Source organism: Chiloscyllium plagiosum, unplaced genomic scaffold, assembly GCF_037043375.1.
Source record: "Chiloscyllium plagiosum isolate Xiang-an unplaced genomic scaffold, Cpla_swu_hap1 HiC_scaffold_47, whole genome shotgun sequence".
NCBI classification, from domain to species: domain Eukaryota; kingdom Metazoa; phylum Chordata; class Chondrichthyes; order Orectolobiformes; family Hemiscylliidae; genus Chiloscyllium; species Chiloscyllium plagiosum.
This window is the reverse complement of record NW_028270185.1, coordinates 14603746-14628773: the sequence shown is the minus strand read 5'-3', so window position 1 is coordinate 14628773 and position 25028 is coordinate 14603746. Positions and strand designations below refer to the sequence as shown.

The window sequence follows — 25028 nt, the reverse complement described above, 5'->3', positions numbered from 1 at the left end:
TAAGTATGCCTCAAGGAATGGATTTAGCATAGATTATATGGATTTAGCATAGATTGTATGGATTTAGCATCGGTTGTATAGATTTGACATCGATTGTATGGATTAGCTGTCGATTGTATGACAATTGATGAAATTCTGCACAAAGCAAAATCACTCCTAGGTTAATTGGATAAATAATTCAATATTAGCCGTCACCTTTAAGCAATAAGCTCTTGACTAATGATTATTATAATCCAGTTCCCTAAAGCCATCTAACCGTCAGGTCCAAGTGAAATTAATCATCAGTGACATTATCTCACTTCAACTTCAATTCATACATGTCTCTGTGTACTGCTGATTTAATTTCAAATGGTCATTTGTTGAATTGATTTGAGATAATCCCAAAAATATCACATTATTCTGATAAAATATAAAGTTTGTGAGAAGATTTGTAGCTCGGGTGCTCATTGTTGTGGTTCTGTTCGCCGAGCTGGGAATTTGTGTTGCAGACATTTCGTCCCCTGTCTAGGTGACATCCTCAGTGCTTGGGAGCCTCCTGTGAAGCGCTTCTGTGATCTTTCCTCCGGCATTTGTAGTGGTTTTAATCTGCCGCTTCCAGTTGTCAGTTCCAGCTGTCCGTTGCAGTGACCGGTATATTGGGTCCAGATCGATGTGCTTATTGATTGAATCTGTGGATGAGTGCCATGCCTCTAGGAATTCCCTGGCTGTTCTCTGTTTGGCTTGTCCTATAATAGTAATGTTGTCCCAGTCGAATTCATGTTGCTTGTCATCTGCGTGTGAGGTTACTAAGGATAGCTGGTCGTGTCGTTTCGTGGCTAGTTGGTGTTCATGGATGCGGATCGTTAGCTGTCTTCCTGTTTGTCCTATGTAGTGTTTTGTGCAGTCCATGCATGGGATTTTGTACACTACATTGGTTTTGCTCATGCTGAGTATTGGGGTCCTTCGTTCTGGTGAGTTGTTGTCTTACCCAAAGGACTAGCCACACTACCATACATCAAGAGCATATCCGAACTGACAGCCAGACTACTGCGACCACTAGGACTCATAACAGCACACAAACCAACAGTCACTCTCGACAACAACTCACCAGAACGAAGGACCCGATACCCAGCATGAGCAAAACCAATGTAGTGTACAAAATCCCATGCAAGGACTGCACAAAACACTACATAGGACAAACAGGAAGACAGCTAACGATCCGCATCCATGAACACCAACTAGCCACGAAACACATGACCAGCTATCCTTAGTAGCCACACACGCAGATGACAAGCAACATGAATTCGACTGGGACAACACTACTATTATAGGACAAGCCAAACAGAGAACAGCCAGGGAATTCCTAGAGGCATGGCACTCATCCACAGATTCAATCAATAAGCACATCGATCTGGACCCAATATACCGGCCACTACAACGGACAGCTGGAACTGACAACTGGAAGCGGCATATTCAAACCACTACAAATGCCGGAGGAAAGATCACAGAAGCGCTTCACACGAGGCTCCCAAGCACTGAGGATGTCACTTAGACAGGGGACGAAACGTCTGCAACACAAATTCCCAGCTCGGCGAACAGAACCACAACGATAAAATATAAGATCTTGAATCATGCTTTGGTACTGCACCACTGGTGCAGGCTGATGTTGGAATATCGTACCACAGTTACTTACTGATATATCAGACCACAATGACTAGTTTGTGCTGGCATACTCTACCACAAATTAGAGTCATTCCAAACGCCGTAAAACAAATAGTGATTCATTCTGGATAATGTTTCACATTTGCTGACTCAAAACACAAAGACAACTGACATCATTCACATTGTAGATGGAAACATGAAATTACATAGATATAGATTGTGTGAATGGGCAAAACTGTGGCAAATGGATTTCAATGTAGGCAAATGTGAGTCATTCACTTCGGACCAAAAAAAGGAGAGTACAGAGTATTTTCTAAATGATGAAATGCTAGAAACAATAGAGGTCCAAAGAGACTTGGGAGTCAGGGTACATAAACAATTAAAATGTCTTGCACAGCTGTGGAAAATGATCAAGAAGGCTAATGGATCACTGACCTTTATATCTAGAGAACCAGAATATAAGGGGGGGCGGGAGACGTGGGGTAGAAGTTCTGTTTCAGATGCATAATGCTTTTGTTGGACTACATGGGGAATATCATAAGCACACATTAGATTGCTGGTCTTAAAGAAGTGCAGTATAGGTTTACCAGATACCTCGACTCCAGAGATTAATTAAGTTAATTGTCTATTCTAGGGTTACCACCTTTGCTAACGTGTGCTGGGATATTGAATTACATTTGATAACTCAAGCCTGGACTGATTAATGGAAATTATCTCCTATTATTTATCTTATCATAACTGTCAACTTAAAGATCTCTATCAGGTCATTGTTTAACATGCTTAGCTGCAGGTTATAAAAATAATAACTTGTCAACTCAGGTGCTCAATTTCAGACTTGGTGTGTAGTGGTTGGGTAATGGGTTTAACATATTTTAAATAATTAAAACAAGAATGCTTCCTCTTAGCTAGTAACAGAGAGACACCCTGATTTAGCTGATAAACAAGGAAAGGCCTAGAAGTAGAGGACATTGCTTTTCACTCAATGGCTTATTAATTATTTCTCTATTACTCAATTCAATTATACATATACATTCTAAAGCATAAAACCATTGTTAATGACAGGAAATCAATAAGTATCGGTCAATGCTTCCCAAACTTTTTCCCACTGTGACTCCATTTTGAGGATTGAAAAGTATCATGACTCTTCAGTGGGAACTGTAAGAGCAGAGTGGGTAGTACTGTGAGAGTAGGGATCTATTCTATCAAGAGCACAGCTGTTGTAGCCCACAGTGGACATTGCTGCCTTAGTGCTTGAGACCCCAAAATTTCAGTTTATGACCCCACTTTGGATCCTGACCCCCATTTGGGGAGCTCCAGTATACACCAATAAAAAGATTATATACCAGTACTAAATAGCCTCTGCCAGTTAAAATATTTACCACCAAACTTTCCTGATCTTTGTCCCCTTGAGGAATTCCAATTCTTTATTCAAAAACATCAGGGAAAGTAAGCAACGAAACATTATGCCATGTCTCTTCCACTTAATGATCGCCAAAGCTGCCCCGAGGAAGTGGAATTGACTCATCATTCACACAAAGATGAGATGGGAAAACTAAGGCATTCTTAACTGGCACCCTTTACTTCAATTATGTGTTCATGCGGTCAAGGAGTTCTCAAAAGCAGCCTATCCCTTCCCAAGAAGCTAAAGCAGAGAGCTGTTGACAGGATACTCCTCTAATCCAAAGTCTTATAAGTTCCAGCTCCTGAAGATAACTGATCATTTTGTTTATATCTCATGGCTTGAGGACCTTCCAGCCCACCCTGTAGCACCAGCAGTCAGAAGGGAGGATCCAAAGCCTATGGACATGAATGCATCACTAAACTTCTAAAAGCTGCTGCTGGCAGCAATTTGTGCCTGCACTGGAAGTGCCCATGTTACTAACCACTAAAATATTGTAGCTTATTCTGGAGAATTGCGGCATCATTTCAGCATATCGCATATGTTCAATATTCAGCTAGAGGGAGCCAAGTTGAAAAAAATCAATTTGAAGTCAATTCTGATAACTGAACTCAGGATTTCTTCTAAAACGGTTGCTACAACATTATATACTGACTCAACAAGGCTTGTATCTAGCAGATAGTTGTTCCTGTTCACTGGGAGTATTCCTGAACACAGATTGGAGAAGAGGGCAGGAGCAGCTTGAGCCCGCTAACCCCATAATGAAGGGAACCATGTTAGTAGAAACTGACATCTTACCATCAGCCAATAAGAGAGCTGCAGAGAGAGAAAAAAAGAGTGAAATCCAATGAAATGGTAGCTGAAGACACTGGTTACTGTACACAATGAAACAATCTGATCCAGGATGAAAACACCTAAACTTTCACATAACAACTACAAGAAAAACCTCTGCAAATTGTTAAACACTGAATATAATGTGGTTCCAGAGAAATGTGCTTTCTCCACCTAAATTACTGTTTACATTAAATTTCTTTTTATTTATTCATGGGATGTGGCTGTTGCAGGCTAAGCTAGCTTTTATTGCCTTCCATAATTGCCTGGAGAAGGTGATGGTGAGCCACCCTCTTAAATTACTGTAGTCCTTGGAATGAAGAGACACCCACAGTGCCACAAAGGAGGGACTTCCAGGATTTGTAGTTGTATCAAACCATCACAAAGTTTTCATTAATACTAAGAAGCTCAGGCAAGTTCTATGATTTGACTATGTTGTAGGTTAAGATTGGCTGCATTACAAATGTTATTCAGTACGGAACCCCAGAAATCCTGGCTTTACTCACTGTAAGAAGCTGTTCAGCATTGGCATTGCATTCAGAAAAGCTGTGCCCCCTCCATGTAACTTGTGCCAATCTGTTGAAACAGTACTTCAGCAAATATAGCAGTCCCAATTATTCCATAATAGAAATGTTATCCAATTTGACAATTAGTATAAAGTTAAAAAAAAATCTAAATGTAGGAAAACTGGGTAAGATAATGACTGGAAAACATGTACTGATATCTGAACATAGTGAAACTGTATGGGAGAGATGGTGGCATAATGGTTATGGTACTGGGCTAGAAATCCATGGGCCTAAGATTACTGGATACTGGGTTTTAATCCTATCACAGTACTTTGTAGAATTTAAGTTCAGTTAGTGAGCCATGGAGTTATAAAGCTAGTCTCTGTAATGGTTACCATGACAACTATCATTTACTGTTGTAAAATACTCATCTGGTTCACTAATGCCCTTTAGGGAAGGAAATCTGCCATCCTTATCAGGTCTTGCCTATCTATGATTCACATCAACAACACGGTGGTTGACTCAGAAATACCGAGCAAGTTTCTCAGTTCAAGGACAATTAGGGATAAGAAACCAATGTTGCCCTTGCCAGTAACAGCCATGTCCCAAGAAGAAGAACTGTGATTGTATTAACATTAACTTTGCTTCCACATAACAATCCTAAGAATTTCAATAATTTGCATGTCATTTCACAGTGATTGTCTTATACCACAAGACAACATGCCAAATGAATGGCACTGAATCCTGTAAAACAGACACAACAGTGTAACTGAAAGCCTTACATTGAGGATGATGTGTGCAACAAGTAGTTGAGGGCCTTAGCTGAAGGGATGTAACAGAAAGTGCAAAAAATGAAGATGCAGGTGTAAAAGATGACATTGCAGCCAGGCCTCATTCTGAGAGCATGTAACAATGTGTTATAACTGAGAGCCTTGTAATGAAAGTGTGTAACAGAGCATTAAATTGAGAGATTTTCAATTATAATTAGTGTAGCAGAGACACCTTTAGAACTTACAGCCTAACCACAGAGGAGGAGTATGTAACAGAGAGAAGTTTATAATGGAGTTCCTTTCAACAAAGGTTCAGTGGTTCATAGCAGAGCCCTTAATATATATATACATATTGGATTACGGTTTCTCCCTTATGCAAACCTGAAATGCCACGTTTCATCCATCTTGGTTTCTCCAGGACAACAAAAAAGTTTTCCTGCTTTTCGTACTCTTCATCATCCACAATCTTCACCTGGATTGTTTTCCTGCAGAGAAAGAAAACAAATCAAAAACCTATTGAGGATAAGAACCAATCTGTAAGAGTGGTTGTAATCTGACAATGTCTGAAGCCTTAGTGGTGGCTGGTTCTTCACAAACTCTACTGGAGGAGATGCAGTGAATAGTTGAGAAGAAAGTGAAACATGTAGGACACCAGCCTCAGGGACTGTAGGTAGCTGGTTTGCACGAGAACAATGTGATATTTGCAGCAGTTACCTGACAAACTGGTATTCCATCTTAAGCTGTGCAGCTTAGTTTACCTTGGCCCTTACCTGCTGTTGTTCAGTCATAGGGAGTTAATGATGCTGAAATAGCAGACACCTTTAACTGCTTTTAAAGTGCCAATTCTTCATCATTTCCAAATAGGGAGGGAAGTCTGTTTGCTCTTCTTTTGTTTTCCCTTTCTAGTTGAATGTCAGTAATTCTTTGATAGACAAGGAAATTGGGCGTTATGAGAGCAAACAGTACAGTTAAGACCAGATTAACCATGATCTCATGGAATGGTGGAGAGGGCTTGATGGGCTAAATGGCCTAATCCTGTTCTTACGTCCTATGATCATAGAATTGAATCCTATCATTTCAAGAGCAATTGCTGCAAACAAACAGTGATCACTAGTGTCCTCTTTATTTCAGTCAAATTATTAATGTTCACTGTGGGAATGTCCTTCTTTTCTAATCTCAGGGAACACATTCTGCAGACAGTGTAGGCATCATTGACTTTTGTTATAGTAGCACTATGTAATTAGCATGGCGGTGATTGTTAATTGAAAATGATTTGTGTATACACACAAAACCTTCTCATTCCAATTCCACCCAACAAAGAGACACCTGAAAACTTTAGGAAAATAACTCATCCACATGAACATTAATCTACCGTAGCAGGAAAATTTTCATTTCTATAATGAACTCCCAGGAAAGTGTTATTAAATGGAGGAGAGCACATTGTGATGAATTACACATTAGTCCATCAACAGCAAATTGGGAGCCAGCCATAGAGACTTGATGCTTAACCTATCTGTGCGAGAATTAGTTCTAAAATGAAACCACCATTAGGCTTTATGAGATCATTTGATGATATTGAGAAGCATTGGTCCCTGCACTGAAGCTAAGATCTCACATTCAGATGAAACAAGAAGTGAGAACCTATTAACCCACATTCACCAGGCTTTCGGCCTCAATTTCACAAAGATTACATGTTCTGTCCTCCCTCTTCACCTCTCACATGATAATCATTAAGCGTGAAAGGTTACTGCTTGAGATCCTGGGACATGGCAGCTCAATCTCAATGGATATGGAGTTGCTGTAACTACTTAAGATTAATTTCTTTTTGTCAAACTGAAGTCTGTAAAAACATCTTGTAGAGTAATGCTAACACTTGAGATTAATCCTTTTCTTTTCTCTATGAACTCTGTACTCATGACCAAATGAAACAAGACAGAATCTAAACATTTTCCCTTGACATTGAATGGCATTGCCATCACTAAAGATCCCACTACCAATATCCTAATGATTGCTAAGAAACCAGAAAATGAATTGGACCACGCTTATAAATACTGTACCAACAAGAGCATGTCAGAGGCTAAGTAACTCACCTCCAAATTCCAGAAGTGTGTTATCCAACTATAAGCCACATATCATGAGTGTGTTGGAATAATATCTACTTTTTGAATGAATACAGCCCTAATAAAACTCAAAACCATCAAGGGCAAAGCAGCCCACTTCATCATGATTGTATTTATCAGCTTAGAACGTTCATTCCCTCCACTATATATGCTCCACTTTGGGAGAAAAATGTGCTATAAACAAGATTCACTGCAGCAATTCATCAAGCCTCCTAAGACAGCACTTTCCAAATCCATGAGCTGTACCACCTAGAAGGGTTATGGCAACTGATGCATGTGAGCACTAAGATCTGCAAGTTCCCTTCCAAGCCACACACCATTCTGACTTCGAATATATTGCCATTCCCTCACTGTCTCCATTGAAAATTCTATAACTCCCTCCAAAACTAAACTGTGGGTATACCTATACCACACGGACTGCAGCAATTCAAGGTGACTCATCACCATTTTTTCTAGAGCAACCAGAGATAGGCAACAACTATAGCCAGTTAGCAAGGCCAATATCCTATGAATGATTAAATATCAAATAAATGGTTATTAGTAAAATCAAAAGTATTTGTAATGTTGCTAGTGGTCTATGGCTATAATCACAAGATGCTGAATTACTAAAAGTCAGTGTAAATAAGCCCTACAACTACAGTCTATAAATTTTTGGAGCAAATTAGTGCAGATGCTGGAATCTACTAAAGACAAAAAATGCTGGAAATCACAGCAGGTCAGGCAGCATACAGAAAGAGAGAGCAAGCTAACGACTCTTCATCAGAGCTGACATGAAGTGTAGAAGGGCCAGTATTTATACAATAAATGTGTACTTTACCATCATTCTAAAGGCTTTTATCTTCTGAAGCACAGATCGGAAGAAAGTTTTTCATTCATACACCCCTTTCATAACTTCAATTTGTCCCATACCTTTACAGCTTAATAGTTACCTTTGGAACGTTGTCAGTGTTTTATTTGAGGAAATACAGCAGTAAGTATCAAGCTCTGGCAAAGTCAGAATAACAAACTAATTTGCTTGATGGTTACCTGTTGTCCAGGATATTAGATTACTTACAGGGTGGAAACAGGCCCTTCGGCCCAACAAGTCCACACCGACCCGCAACCCACCCAGACCCATTCCCCTACACCTAACACTACCAGCAATTTAGCATGGCCAATTCACCTAACCTGCACATTTTTGGACTGGGAGGAAACCCACACAGACACAGGGAGAATGTGCAAACTCCACACAGACAGTTGCCTGAGGCGGGATTTGAACCCGGGTCTCTGGCACTGTGAGGCAGCGGTGCTAACCACTGTGCCACCATGCCGTCCACTAATTGTGGAGAACTCCCTTGCTCTTTTACAAAGCTAAAGTACTGCAGATGCTGCAAATCTGAAATAACTCAGAAAATGTTGGAGAAATGCAGCAGGCGTGGCAACATGTAAAGTGTGAAAAACAGAGTCAACGTTCCAACTCAGATGTAACTCTTCTTCGTAACTCCTCTGCCTTTCTTTAAAATAATACCATGGAGTCCATTTTACTTCTAGCCTAGAATTAAGAAAGAGATTTGAGGAGATAACAGTTCCAAAAATTGACTCCTCTGCCAGCACAGCACTCTGTCAGTATTGCAATAGACATCAGCCTTAGTTTTGTACAACAATCTCTCTAGTGGATTTGAACACCTGACCATCTATTTAAGAGGCATTAGCACTCTACTGTGCCACAGTTGACATATCTGCAAGTGGTAACCATCACATCCAATACAAGGGAAAGTCAAGTTCCTCTCTAAGCCACACCACCCTAACTTGGATTTATTTCACTGGTCACTGGGTCAAAGTGTGGAACTCCCTTCCTCATAGCACTGTGGCTGTTCCTACTGATAAAGGTTAAGCCTTACTGGGATAGCAGCTGGAAATCAAGCCAAGTTGTCACAAAAGTTAAAGATTTTTAAAAAACCCCCAATTTACTTTTCATCTTAGTCCCAGATTAAAAAGAGCATGGATCAGGCTTCTGTACTTAAAGGAATAACTATTCAATACGAGTAAATTGGACTTTAGCTACAGATAATCAGTTATGAACCATCGATATATAACTAATTAAACTCACAAGAGTTCGGATCATGTTTCATTGTCCTCTCAGTTTCAGTTTATCTAATCTTCCTTGAGGTAGACCAAATCTGGAAATGATGTCCTTTTTTTTGTCTGTTGTCACACCTCACTATGGCAGCGGAATAGAAATAAATCCCACTATTCCCAGAATCACCCAAAAAATAAAGATTTGTGGGAATCTTCTCCCCATGGCAGACGTGTGTTAGACCAGAGAGCGTAAGTTAAGGTGAACAGTAAGTGGTTTAGAGAAGATCTGAGGAAAAGTTTTTTTTAAGCAAGTGGGTTGTAGAAATATGGAACACCATGCCCGAGAGGGAGGTGGAGGCTCATACTCTCACAACATTTAAGAAGCATCTGGACAAGCACTTAAAATGCCAGGGCAAAGTGCACTATGGACCACATGTAGGTAAATTGGATTAGTTTCTTTTGGTGTTTCTCGTTCAATATAAACGAAATGGGCCAAAGGATTTGTTTCTGTGCTATATGATTCCTTGATGCTATGATTTGAGGTAGAAAGTATTTAACTTGCATGAGGGGAACAAATATGCAATTATTACTTTTCCTAAAGTTTATTAAACTTTAACAGATTTAAGCAAAAGAATAAAACATTAGTTGCTTAAAAAAAAGAAACAAAATTAATTTTGAAATATTCTTTTTAATTGGATCATTTTAAAATGATAGTTTAGCAGTTTACCACACCTGCAGTCCCTGGTTTGTTCAATCTATCCTATATATAGACATTCAATGCAACCATTATATCTAGCCTTATATCAGGCATTAGTTTGTTTCCAATTCCAAATTTTGTCTCATATCATTAAATGATAGTTACACATTTATTAAAACACAGTGTATCGCACTCATGGCCCACGCACAGACTTGATGATTGGATTCAAAGGAGTCTGTTGTCATAGAGGCAAGGTTATTGTCTTATTTCGCAGAGAATGACAGCATAAACATTTAATCTTGAAAACTTAACAGGCTGAGGAAATATGGATTTTTTTTAATGGTAACGTTTAGATATTACAACCTTGTTTTGGTGAATTTCAGCATGACACTGTAAGTAATCTAATCTAAAAAAAAATCCCCTGCTAGTTCACTATAATCTCAATGGGTGAGTTTAGAGATAGAACAACAACAGACAGGGAGAGGAGACAGACAAGGAGAGGGGAGGAAAGAACAGACAGAGCACTAGAATGGAGAGACAGAGAGGGGGGCAGCGGGAGAAGAGGGGCAAATAGAAAGGGAAGGATAGAGAGCAGAGAGACAGAAAGCGAGAGCTTTCAAAGTTACAGCAAATCACTAAGTGAAAACTCAAATCTCAAGTTGCTTTAAATATGCACGTATAGCTTTTTGAATTACCATGATTCATAACTTGACCCCCTCCATTTGTACATCTGTCCACTTTATTCAAGAATGACTCTGACCTTGTGTCTATCCTATGTCTTTCCAAAGTGATCCCGATATGCAAAATAGCACACTGTAATGCAGCATGAGCTTTAAAATAGCATATGTTGATATCTCACTCGGAGATGGCTGGCTGGTTGTATACTGTTGGAGCATGGCCATAGATGGCAGGAGATGAAGATGACCCATCATACCAGACTGCACGCCCACGCTGTTTGGCAGCTACTTAGAGAGCAGCTTTGGTGTCCCCTGGATCTGTGATCTGACAGGAGTTAATACAGAAGCAGAATATATTCAAAATGTCTACTAAAGCTGCTTAAAAAGTTGCCAAGAAAATGTCACTGCAATTCTGCGGAAGGGATTTCGGCTCATGCAGAATTCCAAAAGGCATTCCATGTTTCTTTAAGGGCAGCTCGAGACCAATGAAGTAGGATTGAGGGATTCCCTTGCAAAAAGAAAATACCATTGCTTTGACAACATCAGGAGATCAGGTTTAAAATTAAAGAAAAATGGAAATAGGCATAATAAGGGAAGGTAAAAACAATGACTGCAGATGCTGGAAACCAGATTCTGGATCAATGGTGCTGGAAGAGCACAGCAATTCAGGCAGCATCGAGGAGCTTCAGCAAAATCGACGTTTCGGGCAAAAGCCCTTCATCAGGAATAAAGGCAGAGAGCCTGAAGCGTGGAGAGATAAACTAGGGGAGGGTGGGGGTGGGGAGAGAGTAGCATAGAGTACAATGGGTGAGTGGGGGAGGAGATGAAGGTGATAGGTCAGGGAGGAGAGGGTGGAGTGGATAGGTGGAAAAGGAGCTAGGCAGGTCGGACAAGTCCGGACAAGTCAAGGGGACTGGAAGTTTGAAACTAGGATGAGGTGGGGGAAGGGGAAATGAGGAAGCTGTTGAAGTCCATATTGATGCCCTGGGGTTGAAGTGTTCCGAGGCGGAAGATGAGGCGTTCTTCCTCCAGGCGTCTGGTGGTGAGGGAGCGGCAGTGAAGGAGGCCCAGGACCTCCATGTCCTCGGCAGAGTGGGAGGGGGAGTTGAAATGTTGGGCCATGGGGCGGTTTGGTTGATTGGTGCGGGTGTCTCGGAGATGTTCCCTAAAGCGCTCTGCTAGGAGGCGCCCAGTCTCCCCAATGTAGAGGAGACCGCATCGGGAGCAACAGATACAATAAATGATATTAGTGGATGTGCAGGTAAAATTTTGATGGATATGGAAGGCTCCTTTAGGGCCTTGGATAGAGGTGAGGGAGGAGGTGTGGGCACAGGTTTTACAGTTCCTGCAGTGGCAGGGGAAAGTGCCAGGATGGGAGGGTGGGTCATAGGGGGGCGTGGACCTGACCAGGTAGTCACGGAGGGAACGGTCTTTGCGGAAGGCGGAAAGTGTTGGGGAGGGAAATATATCCCTGGTGGTGGGGTCTTTTTGGAGGTGGCAGAAATGTCGGCGGATGATTTGGTTTATGCGGAGGTTTGTAGGGTGGAAGGTGAGCACCAGAGGCGTTCTGTCCTTGTTATGGTTGGAGGGGTGGGGTCTGAGGGCGGAGGTGTGGGATGTTGACAAGATGCGTTGGAGGGCATCTTTAACCACGTGGGAAGGGAAATTGCGGTCTCTAAAGAAGGAGGTCATCTGGTGTGTTCTGTGGTGGAACTGGACTTCAACAGTTTCCTCATTTCCCCTTCCCCCACCTCATCCTAGTTTCAAACTTCCAGTCCCCTTGACTTGTCCGGACTTGTCCGACCTGCCTAGCTCCTTTTCCACCTATCCACTCCACCCTCTCCTCCCTGACCTATCACCTTCATCTCCTCCCCCACTCACCCATTGTACTCTATGCTACTCTCTCCCCACCCCCACCCTCCCCTAGCTTATCTCTCCACGCTTCAGGCTCTCTGCCTTTATTCCTGATGAAGGGCTTTTGCCCGAAATGTCGATTTTGCTGAAGCTCCTCGATGCTGCCTGAATTGCTGTGCTCTTCCAGCACCATTGATCCATAATAAGGGAAGGGTTTGTTCAATGGCATCAGAGGTTCCATCAAATTGAGAAGGGCAAGGAAGGTTCATTTACCTTTGTTACAGCCATAGTAAGTAATTTGTGGCTTTGATGATAGCAGTTTTAATACAGTGGCAAAGTGAAAGCCTGAGTAAAATGATTCAAGGATACTGTTCTGAGAAAAAGTGGGGAAGTATTTGGAAGGCAGCATGTTTCGGGACTTTGGAGCAGAAAGTGAAGTTGCAAGAGAGTCAGTAGTTTTGCGAGTATGGAGGGGTCAAGAGTGAAAATGGGGACAAGGAGGGGATGTCAGCAGGTAGTGGGAGTAGAATCAGAGGAACAGAAAGTTTGTTTCATGTACAACAAGAACTTGGAAAGGGCCATGTGGGGAGATAGGAGAGAAACTAGAAAAAGATACAAGGTCAAGGCTAGGCTGAGGTTGAGGACAAGTGTTAGTGATAACTTTTGTTCATTTAGATGGCTGTGAATTTTTGGAATTCTCTACTGCAAAGGTCTCTTGATATTCCATTGTTCAATATTTTCAAGATGTATTTATGATCTCTCAGAAAACAAAGAAATTAGAGAGCATGTGGGAATATGGCAAAGAACAAAGAACCATACAGCACAGGAACAGGCTGTACAGTCCACCAAGACCGCACCAACATGTGAAGCCTTTCTGAACCAAAAATATTTTGCCTCTCTGCAGTCGAAATCACTCTACTCCCAGCCTATTATTTTATATCTGTCAAGATGCCTCTTAAATATCACTATTGTATTTGCCTCCACCAATTGCTCTGGTGGCATATTCCGAACACTTCCTGCTCCCTGTGTAAAAAACCTGCCTCTCACATCTCCTTTAAACGTTCCCTGTTTTACTTTATCCTCATACTTGATGTTTCTAGCCTGGGAAAAAAGACTCCAACTATCCATTCTATCCATGCCACTCATAATATTGTGTAAACTTTTAACAGGTCGCCCCTCACCCTTCAACGTTCAACTGAAGACAAACCAAGTTTGTCCACTCTCTCTTAATAGATAACACCCTCCAAACCAGGCAACATCCTGGTAAACTGTTCTTGTACCCTCTCCAAAGCCTCCATATCCTTCTGGTAGTGTGGTGACCAGATCCATATACAATATTCCAAATACGGCCTAACTAAATTTCTATACCGCTACAACATGACTTGCCAATGTTTAAACTTTGTGTCCTGATCAATGATGGCAAGCATGATATATGTCTTCTTGGCCAACCTATCCATTTGTGTTGCCACTTTCACAGAACTGTTTACAGCCTTCTGTACGTTGATGCTACTAAAGAGTTCTGCCATTTATTGGATGCTTCTCTCTTGCATTAGATCTTCCAAAATGGATAAAGCTACATTTGCCATTTTTCCACCCAAGTCTTCAGCCTATCTTTATACCGCTGTATCCTCTAGCAATCCTTCTCACTAATCATAGTTCCCACAACCTTTGTGTCATCTACAAACTTACTTGTTGAGGAAGGAGATCAGTTTTGATTGTATTAAATAGAGGAGTAAGTTTAGAAAGTAGTTGGTCTACTTTCCTATCTTTTATTTTAGAGGTAGGTTGACCTATTGGGTTAGCAATTATTATTGGAGATGCAGATGGAGAAGACGGGGAGAGGGAATACAAACACATAAGAAAGTGCAAGGGGCAGTAAAGAGAAGCTCAGTCAAAGAATTATGTTTTAAGGAACACATTAAAAGATGAAGAGAGAGAAACAAAAAGATTTAGGAAGGGAGTTCTATACCACAGGTCTAGATATCTGAAGACCTAGCCACCAATGATGGAGCAGTGAAACTAGCAATTATAGACTAGCATTAGAAAGATGCAGTGATGACAGAAGGATGTGGAACTGGGGGAGTAAACAAAGATACGGAGGGCCGAGGCCATAGGTGGATTTTAAGCAGCTTTTGGAAATTTGAAGACAGGCCAAATCTGAGGTCATAGGCCAGATTCATGAAATTGGCACCCATCAGGAGCAAATCAGAGGGTGCATCAGGCTGACTATGTTGAGTACATATTTAAAGAAAATGAGCCAAGTGATATATTCTCAAGGAGATCAGGAAGAATTATACATGTAAATAAATATAAGATAAATTGCTAAACATTTTTCCACAGGTCATGCTGTTTTGAGATAATTAAGTTGCAGCAGTTCACAGTTTAGATAAAATTAAATTCTAGTCTAGGTTTTAACTCAACCTGCTTAGCAGATATGGAATATTAGCAGGAACATTTTATTTAAACTGTGATATTCATATCATGGTGGTCAAAAAGAAAATCTGTTTGAGTTGATTCTAGATTATGTCTGCTTTGGTCCTGAATTGGGAACCTGTAGCTTCATTTGGCATTATCATGATTCTGACTGCTTGCTGTTGACAGCTGAATTAGGAGAACAAATAATTACTACAAAAAGCAACAATGCTATGACAGCCATTCTGATGAATGATGATTATCACTGATCTTTAATCCTTCTCTACTTTGGTTCTAACTTCACACTTCCTTGTGTAAACAGTTACTGATGGTGTGGAGCATCATAAGCTGCAGGCACCTTTTCCACCTGCACCTGAGAGAGTGATGGAAAAAAGCCTGCAGAGGGCTCTGAATCCCTGGAAAGAAGGGCTTGATGGATTTATATTAGAATTTTAAAGTAGCGAAAGAGACAATTCATCCCAACTGGTTCATATGCCCCACACAAGCCTCTTCCCAATTACTCAATCAGCATATCCTTCTACTCCTTTCTTCGTTATGTACTTAATAAGCTTCCTCTTAACACTATTTAGTTCATTGCCATAGGAAGATCAACTAAAGTAAAATCATTTTATTGTCACAACAATAATTTGGCAGTATAGTCAGGAAGGGCAGTAAAGTGAGATTGGAGCAAACAGCTCCAGCTTAATAGCTGGCACTAGAAAAGTTGGCCAAATGTGGTAATATTTGTGATTCCCATAATGTAGGGGAAGAAAGTGTCAACATGAACATTAAGAAAAACAATATAAGAACAATGTGATAATGACTATAAGTGATAAATGTTCATTTACATGATTTAATTCAAATCAGGAAGGAGTTACTTTGCCAGGCTCATACACCAGCTTTTAAAGCCCAACCTCTTCCACACATTCACAGAGATGCATTTTGCCCTTAGCAGTAAATGAATTTACACTTTTGTTTATCTACAAGTCTTTCTCCAGGCTTTTGTACTGAAGTTCCTATCCAACAATAATTCCAAAAGTACAGCCCGTATGTGTGACAGGACAAGCAACAACTAATTAAGTTGAAAAATCATTAATGAGCAGTGCAAAGTCTGAAGAATGAAGTATCAGAATAATGAATTCAATGTCAAACTGGGTAAAGAAAACAAATTGAAAGAGGTAAAGAAATATAGGGTTAAGAGAAAACCTTAAAAGTGACAAGGAAAAAGTATTTTAATGGCACTTTTGAATTAATTAGATTAATTAAATCTCCTAGTTAAAATCTGAAGAAATGAACCTCCACATTTGTGAAAGTTAATTTGCAGTATCAGAGAGGCAATAATTTAACTCAGTTAATGGTATTGAAACAGGACCAGACAAACCGCAATATTTTCTGGCATGTCCATTGCCCATATATCTGTTGAGTACAGTGACTTGATCATGTTTCATGTGTTTGGATGCTAAGCCTCTCATTGTGTTTGGCAGTCTCTAGAGGAGTTGTGTATCTCAAGTTGCAAATCCTTCCGTCAACTGCGGATGCACAGTAGCTGAATGTTGCTGCTGATTTCCGTGTAAAAAAACAGTAGACTCTGTTCCTCTCACCATTATTTCTTCTCCAAAGTCAAGCTTCAAGTATTTCTTATCAGTGATATTTGAACAGACCAATTGACTTAACTTAACAAGGGACCTCTGGTGATCAAAGGCAGAATCTGGAATATGAAGAGATTTGTCCAACAGAACCTGCAATGTCAGCCTACCAATACCTTCTACACACTTGCATAAAATTTCTCTACTAGTTAAATGGGGGTGGGAGTTGAAACTGTAATGGTAAGGAGTTATTGTAACTCTCAAACTAAACTGGAGTCTAATCCTTTGCACCTGTTCTACTCCTGTGCATCTAAATCTTACCTTTGCAGAAAATAAGCACCTACTTATGTGTTACACAAAGGAATCAAAAGATTTTATACGTAAGTTTCCTTAATCACACATGTACCGGTGATATTGTCACGACAAGATTTAAAACTGCTTTCAGTGTTGCAAAGTGCTGTTTTTGAAGATACAGAGAATAGACAACCAAAGCTAACTCTGGGTGCCAGTAAGCTACAGTATATTCACTGGACTGCAGAATGTTCCCACCATGGAAAACAGTATTAGTTTACTTGGAGATGGAGATTTTTCTTTACTCATTCCAGGGATTTAGGTATTCCTGGCTCAGCTGGTACCTATTGCATATCCCTAGTTGCCTTGGAGAAGACAGAAACCTTCCTGAACACTCACAATGCTGTTAGGGAGTTCCAAGAGGGTGAACCAAAACTAGTAAAGGAGCAGCTATATGTATTTCTAAGTCAGGATAGTGCGTGACTTGGAGGGGAATTTGCAGGTGGCAGTATTCCCATGTATCTGCAGCCCTTGTCCTAGGTGATAAAACTTGCAGGTTGGAAAGGTACTGTTGGAGGAGACATAACTGGGCACCTTATGGAAGGTGCATGCTGCCGCTCCTGAGCCTTTATGATGCATAGTGTCGATGTCTGTGGATACAACAGTATAAATCACAAATCTGGAAAACTGTAGTATTACTATTGCAGAGCATTTTTGGGTTTTACGCAACATCAAAATTGTGTCCTAATAAATCAACAAAGACTGAAATAGTGCTAAAGGTAAGACAGAAATCTAATAACCTCAGGATTCGCGGGATCTAATTTGGAAAGCCAGTTATAAAAACATTAGTTTATAGCTCAGCTTTCTAATATATTTTATTTTATTTGCTCATGGAACATAAGTATTACTGGCTAGGCCAGCATTTATTGCCCATCCATAATTACCCTTGAGAACCTGGCAGTGAGATTCTTCTTGAATTGCTGTAGTCTTTTAGATAAAGTCACACCCACAGAAGTTCTAAGTTTTTTACCTTAGTGTGGATTATTCAATCATGCTCCTGACTTGTGTCAGATGGTGGGAAGGCTTTGGGTAGTCAGGAGGTGAGTTACTTGCTGTAGGATTAGATTTATGCACAATGGACAAACCTAGGATACTTCTTGCTGAGTAGATTCCAGTTTGTAGCTGCCTGACTTGCTGTGTTCTTCCAGCTCCTGCCTGTCAGCTAAGAACATGGCAAATTCTGGAGCACAAGCCAACAGTAGTATTGCCACAATGTCGTCATGGCTCACAGCCTTTGCAGCATCCAGTGTCTTCAATCATTTCTTATTATCACATGGAATGTATCAAATTAAGTGAAGACTGGCATCTGTGATTTTCCTCTCAAGCAGTCTGAGATGGATAGTCCAGTGCACTTCTGGCTGAAGATTGTTGCAAATGTTTTAGCCCTATCTTTTCCACTGATGTGCTGGGTTCCCACATTGAGGATGGGGCTGTTTGTGGAATTTAATCCTCCATTGAGTTGTTTAATTGTCCATTCAAAATCGGTTGTGCAAGACTGCTGAGATTAGATCTAATTCATATTTATGGGATTAGTTAGCTCAATCATCTGCTGCTTTTCTTGTTTGTCGTCAAGTGGTCCTGTTTTGCAACTTCACCAATTTGACATCGAACTGTTATATATGTCTGATGCTGCTCCTGGCATGCCTCCTTATACTCGTCAATGAACTACAGTTGAACCTCTAGGCTGATGGTGAGAGGAGGGTGTGAGATAATCTGTCCACAAACCTGTTGAAGTCAAACCTGCTGTTGAAGGCATTCAGAGACTCATGGAAGCCTAGTCTTGAGTTGTTAGATCTGTTTGAAGGCTATCCAGTTTAGTACCATACAATATAATGAAGGACGTCCTCAAGGGACTTTGTCTCACAAGGACCACCTGGTGGTCACTCCTATCAAATATTGTCATGGATAGATGCATCTTTAGTGAAGATGAGGTCAAATACGTCTTTCCCTCACCACCTGCTGCAGACTCAGTTTAGTAACTATGTCATTTAAAACTTGACCAGCTTGGTCAGTAGTGATGCAGTTGAACACCTCTCGGTGATGGTCACAGAGGTTCCTCATTCAGATACATTCTGCATCCTTGCCACTCTCAGTGCTTCCTCCAAGTGGTGTTCAACATGGAGGAGGACTGACTCATTAGCTGAGATGGGGCAATCAATAATCAGCATGAGGTTTCATTGCTATGTTTGACCTGATGCCATAGGAGTTCATGGGGTCTAAAGTCAATATTATGGATGTCCAAATGTGATTTTACAGCATTCGGTGAAAGTCGTCAGCCCTACCATATCTGAGGCTAGCTTTACATTGCAGATTTTATATTACTTGGACTTAAATCCATTGTGCGGTTTGAACCTATGTTGTCAGAACATTAGTCTGGCCTCTGGATTACCAGTTCAGTGACATTATCACTCCAAAACAAACTCTCTATATTTTGCAACCGTCCATTTGGTTGCAATGTTATTTGCAAAGGAGTTCCAAGATTTTTACCCAGCAATGTTTTAATAAAAAGGAACAAAGGTCCACACGAGGAAACTTGCAGCGATTGTCAGGAGGGCAACATTATATTGCTGTTATTTGTCCTTCCAAATGGTTGTGGTCGCAAATTTGGAAGATGCTGTTGAAGTCTGCTGTAGTGCATGCTATTTTTGTGAGCAAGTTAGAATCCTCTTCTGTGGAACCCAGTGCAGTACAGATAAATTGGACCTGTGTTTGATAATGTTTGTCTGATGACTATCGATATTCAATGTTCAATGTGCTTGAATAATAAAGCATTCATGCTGAAGTAAACAGATGTTTCCAAAAAAACCTGAGAATCCTGAGTTCTGAACATGGGTATAGAACTCCTGTGATTGGTAAGATATTTGAAAGTGGTGTGATCTTATAACCAGTTCCATCTCCAGATTTCTTTGAGGTAAATCAGTTATGCAAAATATACAACAGCCCAGTGAATACACGGCACTCAGCTAAGTTAAACCAAAAGATCTTCCTCATTCAGATCAACCTGATACTTTATTAGCTGTGTTCTACTAATTTAAAAAAACACAAAACTAATTTTATCATTAGTTTGTGAGATATCCTTATTGCAATTCACAGAACAGATTCCTAATGAGATTAAATACAGAGCACATATAGCAGAACCTCATTGCCGAGCTCCAACTCAGACAGCAACAAAGTCAAGACTGCATCAGCTCCGGTTAATGGGAATTTCTCCAACCATCTGAATAATGCTGGCAACAAGTCAGAGAGAAGAACTCATTAAACTCACAGCAAACCTTTTTGTTTTCATTCATTTTCCTTTGAAATGCTGGACTTAAAAACAAACATCAATCAAAATTTAATACAAGCTATGAACCAAAATATTATGTCACTGATACTGTCATGTCTATGTTTACTGTTTCTTGCTCATTGAAAATAGTCCAAAGAACAATTCTGATGATTGTCCATGAGGAATATTTAGTCTCTTTCCTTGAAAAAAAGTGCTGCTTTCAGAGGGCTACCTGTGGAATCAAGGAGATCTCAAGCAGCTAAATCTCCAGGATCTTCCGGAAAAACGTTGTCCTAGCAACACAATGTCAATTTTATTTTATAACAAATAATGAAAACAAAAATCAATTACCAGCAGACCAGAAAGTATTTAATCACCAGGCAACTGAAATCAGCATTCAAACAAACTAAGCTTCAGATTTGACCCCCTAAAATTGCAGTCACCTTTTGGTGAATGCAGAGGGTATGTGAATGTGTGCAAGTGAATGCATGTAGAGCAACTAGGATTAGTGTGTTAATACTTTAATATACATTTCAATTAATTAGTTTTCATTTCATCTTTCTCAAGGTTATATCTGTATCGTAACGTTTTATGTAGGGAAGGGAATCTTCCACACTTACCAATTCTGGGGCTTACATGTGACTCCAGATCTGACTTTTAACTGCCCTCTGAAATGGCCTAGCAAGCCACTTAGATCAGGATCAATTAGGGATGGGCAAACAATGCTCCCTGAAAAAATAAAATGAAAACCTTGTTGCTTTTTTCAAAAAGATTCTGCAGCTGTGCTTTATCCATGGTGGATGAGGAAACGAGAGTCAATGCTGCTTTTATTATGTGTTTATTGAAAGGCAGGAATACAAGTGTACTTTGAGAGTGTCACAATTATGTTTTGGCCTCTTTGATGATCATAAAAGAGGTATGCATATAATTTTTTTCTCTGATTTTCATTTATCACAGTGGACTACCTCATCCACCTCACTATAACTGCTAGCTGAGACCAATGCAGATTCTATTGTTCCAGGGCAGCACTAGTTATCCGAACAGCATGATTATTGCTGCAGCAGGCAAATGTGCAAAGGTAAAACTCCAGGCTCACTGCCTTTATTCCTGATGAAGGGCTTTTGCCGATTTCGAAGCTCCTTGGATGCTGCCTGAACTGCTGTGCTCTTCCAGCACCACTAATCCAGAAATGTGCAAAGGACCAAACATAAAACAAGGAGTTAATGCATAGAGAAAATACAGATTGCACCTTCCGCAGTTTACACTACAATAACTCGAACGTATTTTGATAGCATGTCCCAACCCTACAATTCTTCTCCAACTTTCTCTCCAAGTCACAATCATCCTGACTTCCACATTTTAAAAAACATATTCTTTCACAGGACGTGTGTTTCACTGGTAAGGCCAGCATTTGTTGCTGATCCCTTGAACTGAGTGGCTTGTTACGATTTTTAGAGGGAAGGTAAGAGTCAACCACATTGCTGTGGAGTCGCAAGTAGGTCAGACCTGGTAAGGATGTAGATTTCCTCAGGCGTTAGTTTTTTTAAATGATAATCAATAATATCTTTATGGTCACCATCACTGATGCTAGCTTTCAATTCCCAATTTTATTTATGGAATCAGCTACCATTGTGAGATTTTAAATTGTGTCCCCACAACATTAATCTTGGCCTCTCATTTACTAGTCCAGTGACCTTATCACTCTGTTGTCATAAAGCGTTATGTAATGCTACATCAAATATCTGGAATTCCCTTCCCAACCACTGTATGTCAACTATCACCACACAATTCAACATAAAAGCCTGCTTGACATGAACAAAAAGGTGGAAAAATCCCCAAGACATCCTCAGGTGTACCAGAGAACTTTGAGGGAAACTAAGGAAGTGATTGCCAGGCCCCTTGCAGAGATATTTGTATCATCGATAGCTATGGGTAAGGTGCCAGAAAACTGGAGGTTGGCTAATGTGGTGCTATTACTTAAGAAAAGTGGTAAGAAAAAGTCAGGGAACTATAGACCAGTGAGCCTGATGTCAGTGGTGGCCAAGTTGTTGGAGAGGATTATGGGGGACAGGATTTATGTGTGTTTGGAAAGGCAATGATTGATTAGGGATAACCAACATGTTTTTGTACATGGGAAATCATGTCTCACTAACTTGATTGAGTTTTTGAAGAAGCGACAAAGAAGATTTATGATGAAGGCAGAGTGGTGGATATTGTCTATGTGGACTTCAGCAAGATGCTCAACAAGGTTCTACATGGTAGACTGGTTAGCAAGGTTAGATCATGTGGAATACAAGGAGAGCTAGCCATTTCAATACTGAATTGACTCAAAGGTAGGAGACAGAGGATTGTGGTGGAGGATTGCTTTTCAGACTGGAAGCCTGTGACCAGCTGTGTGCCGGAAGGATTGGTGTTTTTTTTGTCATTTATATATATAATTTGTATGTGAATATAGGAGGTATGGTTAGTAATTTTGCAGATGACACCAAAATTAGTGGTGTATTGAACAGTGATAAAATTTATCTCAGAGTAAAATGGGATCAGTTGCCCAATGGGCCAAAGAGTGGTAGATGGAGTTTAATTTAGATAAATGTGAGGTGCTGCATTTTGGAAAGGCAAATCAGGGAAGGACCTATACAGTTAATGGTAAGGACCTGTGAAGTGTCGCTGAACAAAGAGACCTAGGGGTGCAGGTTCATAATTTATTGAAAATGGAGTCGCAGGTAGACTGAGTTTTGAAGGCGGCATTTGGTGCGCTTGCCTTTATTGGTCAATGCATTGAGTTGGGAGGTCATGTTGCAGCTGTACAGGACATTGGTTAGGGCACTTTTGGAACACTGCATTCAATTCTGGTCTCCCTGCTATAGGAAAGATGTTGTCAAACTTGAGAGGGTTCAGAAAAGATTTAAAAGGAAGTTGCCAGGGTTGGAGTCTTTGAGCTATAGGGAGAGGCTGAAAATGTTGGGGCTATTTTTCTTGGAATGTCAGAGGCTAAGGGGTGACCTTATAGAGGTTTATAAAATCATGGATAGGGTGAAGGTCTTTTCCCCAAGGTAGCAGAGTTCAGAACTAGAGGGCGTAGGGGAAAGGAATCTAAGGAGCAACTTTTTCTCACAGAGGGTACTGCATGTATGGAATGAGCTGCCACAGGAAGAGATGGAGGCTGATACAATTACAGCATTTAAAAGGCATCTGGATGGTTATATGAATAGGAAGGGCTTAGAAGAATATGGGCCAAATGCTGGCAAATGGGATAACATTAATCTAAAACATCTGGTCAGCATGTACGTGTTGGACCACAGGGTCTGCTTCCATGCTGTACAATTCTATCATTCTAACAATAAATGCCTTCTTCAAATACATCATGAGAACAGATAAATCAAAGTGTGCACAATCAATACATGAACATCGAAAAAAGAAAGATGAATCATGTAAATATTTAATTAAAAATTTCAAGCTTTCCAGTTTTAAAAAATTGTGGCATACCTAGAAGGTGTACAATATCAAAACCAAGTTAAACTAATCTAAATTTGGTTGTAATGCAAACCAAAAATGTCTCTTGTGTGATATTGTGTTTGTAATCACTGGATTGGACTTTTCACTTAAAGCATATTTGCTTTTACTTTGGAAAACAGGGTTAAAAATGTTTCCAAATGGCAATCATTCCCAAAGCAAGGTTTTTCAGCCCCATGTAGCAGAGATAGTTAACAGAGCAGAAATAATGCTGCAATGTACTTGAGGTATGTAAGAAAGAAAATCCTCAATAACACTTTCTTTTTCAATTTTAAGAACAAAGGAATTAGATTAGACTGTTGCCCCATTCAACATACTAGGTGAAAGTGAGGACTGCCAATGCTAGAGATTAGAGTCAAGATTAGAGTGGTGCCGGAAAAGCACAGCACAGCTGAAAGGCTCCTGCCCGAAATATTGATTTTCTGCTCCTCGGATGCTGCCTGACCTGCTGTGCTTTTCCAGCACCATCTAATCTTGACCCCATTACTTTATCCTCCTGCTTTATCTTATTAGAAATGGCAGTTTGATTTTGTCATTTCCCACATTATCTCTTAGCTTTTAAAAAAAGAAATCACAGGACTTGGACATTGCTGGCTAAGCCAGCATTTATTGACCATCGCTAATTTTCCTTTAGAATATGATAGTGAGGCTATTTCTTGAACTGCTGCAGTCCGTATGATGTGGGGACCCACAATGCCTTTAAGGGAGGTGATTTATGATTTTAATTGAACAACACTGAAACAATAGTGATATAGTTTCCAAGTCAGTGTGATGAGTGGGTTGGTGGAAAATTTGCAGATGATGGTGTTCTGATGTATCTTCTGCCCTTGTCTTTCTAGGTGATAGTGGTCTTGGGTCTAGATGGTGCTACTTAAGGATCTGGTGATTTCCTGCAGTGCATCTTGTAGATAGTCCTTACTGTTGCCATTAGGATCAGTGGTTAAATGTTGAAGGTAGTGGATGGAGTGCCAACCAAGCAAGTTGCTTTGTCCTGGAGACACAAAGTAAATGCAAAGTAAGGAGGTATCTGGCTTCAAACACCACAACTGATTCAATATTCTTCCAGTGCAATGCCATTCTGCTGTTTCACTGCACTAAGTGTAAATAAATTTCTCCTGAATTCCCATTTCTAATGTGATCAATGCAAATTTGAAGACTGTGTTGTGGCGGTCTAGGTTCCAACATTGGGGGAAAGAGTCTTTCTCTATCCAGCTTGAAAATTTCTTTCATTATTTTACATATTTCTATCAAATCAACCACTAACCTCCTCACCTTCACTGAGTATAACCAAACCTTTCCACTCATCTATCATTATTCAGCATGTCAATCACAGAGGAATCATTACTGG

The 25028-nt window shown here is 40.3% G+C and overlaps 1 protein-coding gene across 4 annotated transcripts in view; it reads right to left on the bottom strand.

Moving 5' to 3' along the window:
• The window catches only part of LOC122542869 (sodium/calcium exchanger 3-like), a 353482-nt gene that overhangs the window by 34736 nt on the left and 293718 nt on the right, over nt 1–25028 (bottom strand). For 3 of the 4 annotated variants that reach the window (XM_043680972.2, XM_043680975.2, XM_043680973.2), the window contains exons 3-4: nt 5529–5632; nt 3839–3856 (exon numbers count right to left, since the gene is read on the bottom strand). In XM_043680972.2, the coding sequence (XP_043536907.2) occupies nt 3839–3856; nt 5529–5632 (122 nt within the window). The remainder of the gene's footprint in view (nt 1–3838; nt 3857–5528; nt 5633–25028) is intronic. The other variant, XM_087984038.1, reaches the window with a different exon arrangement.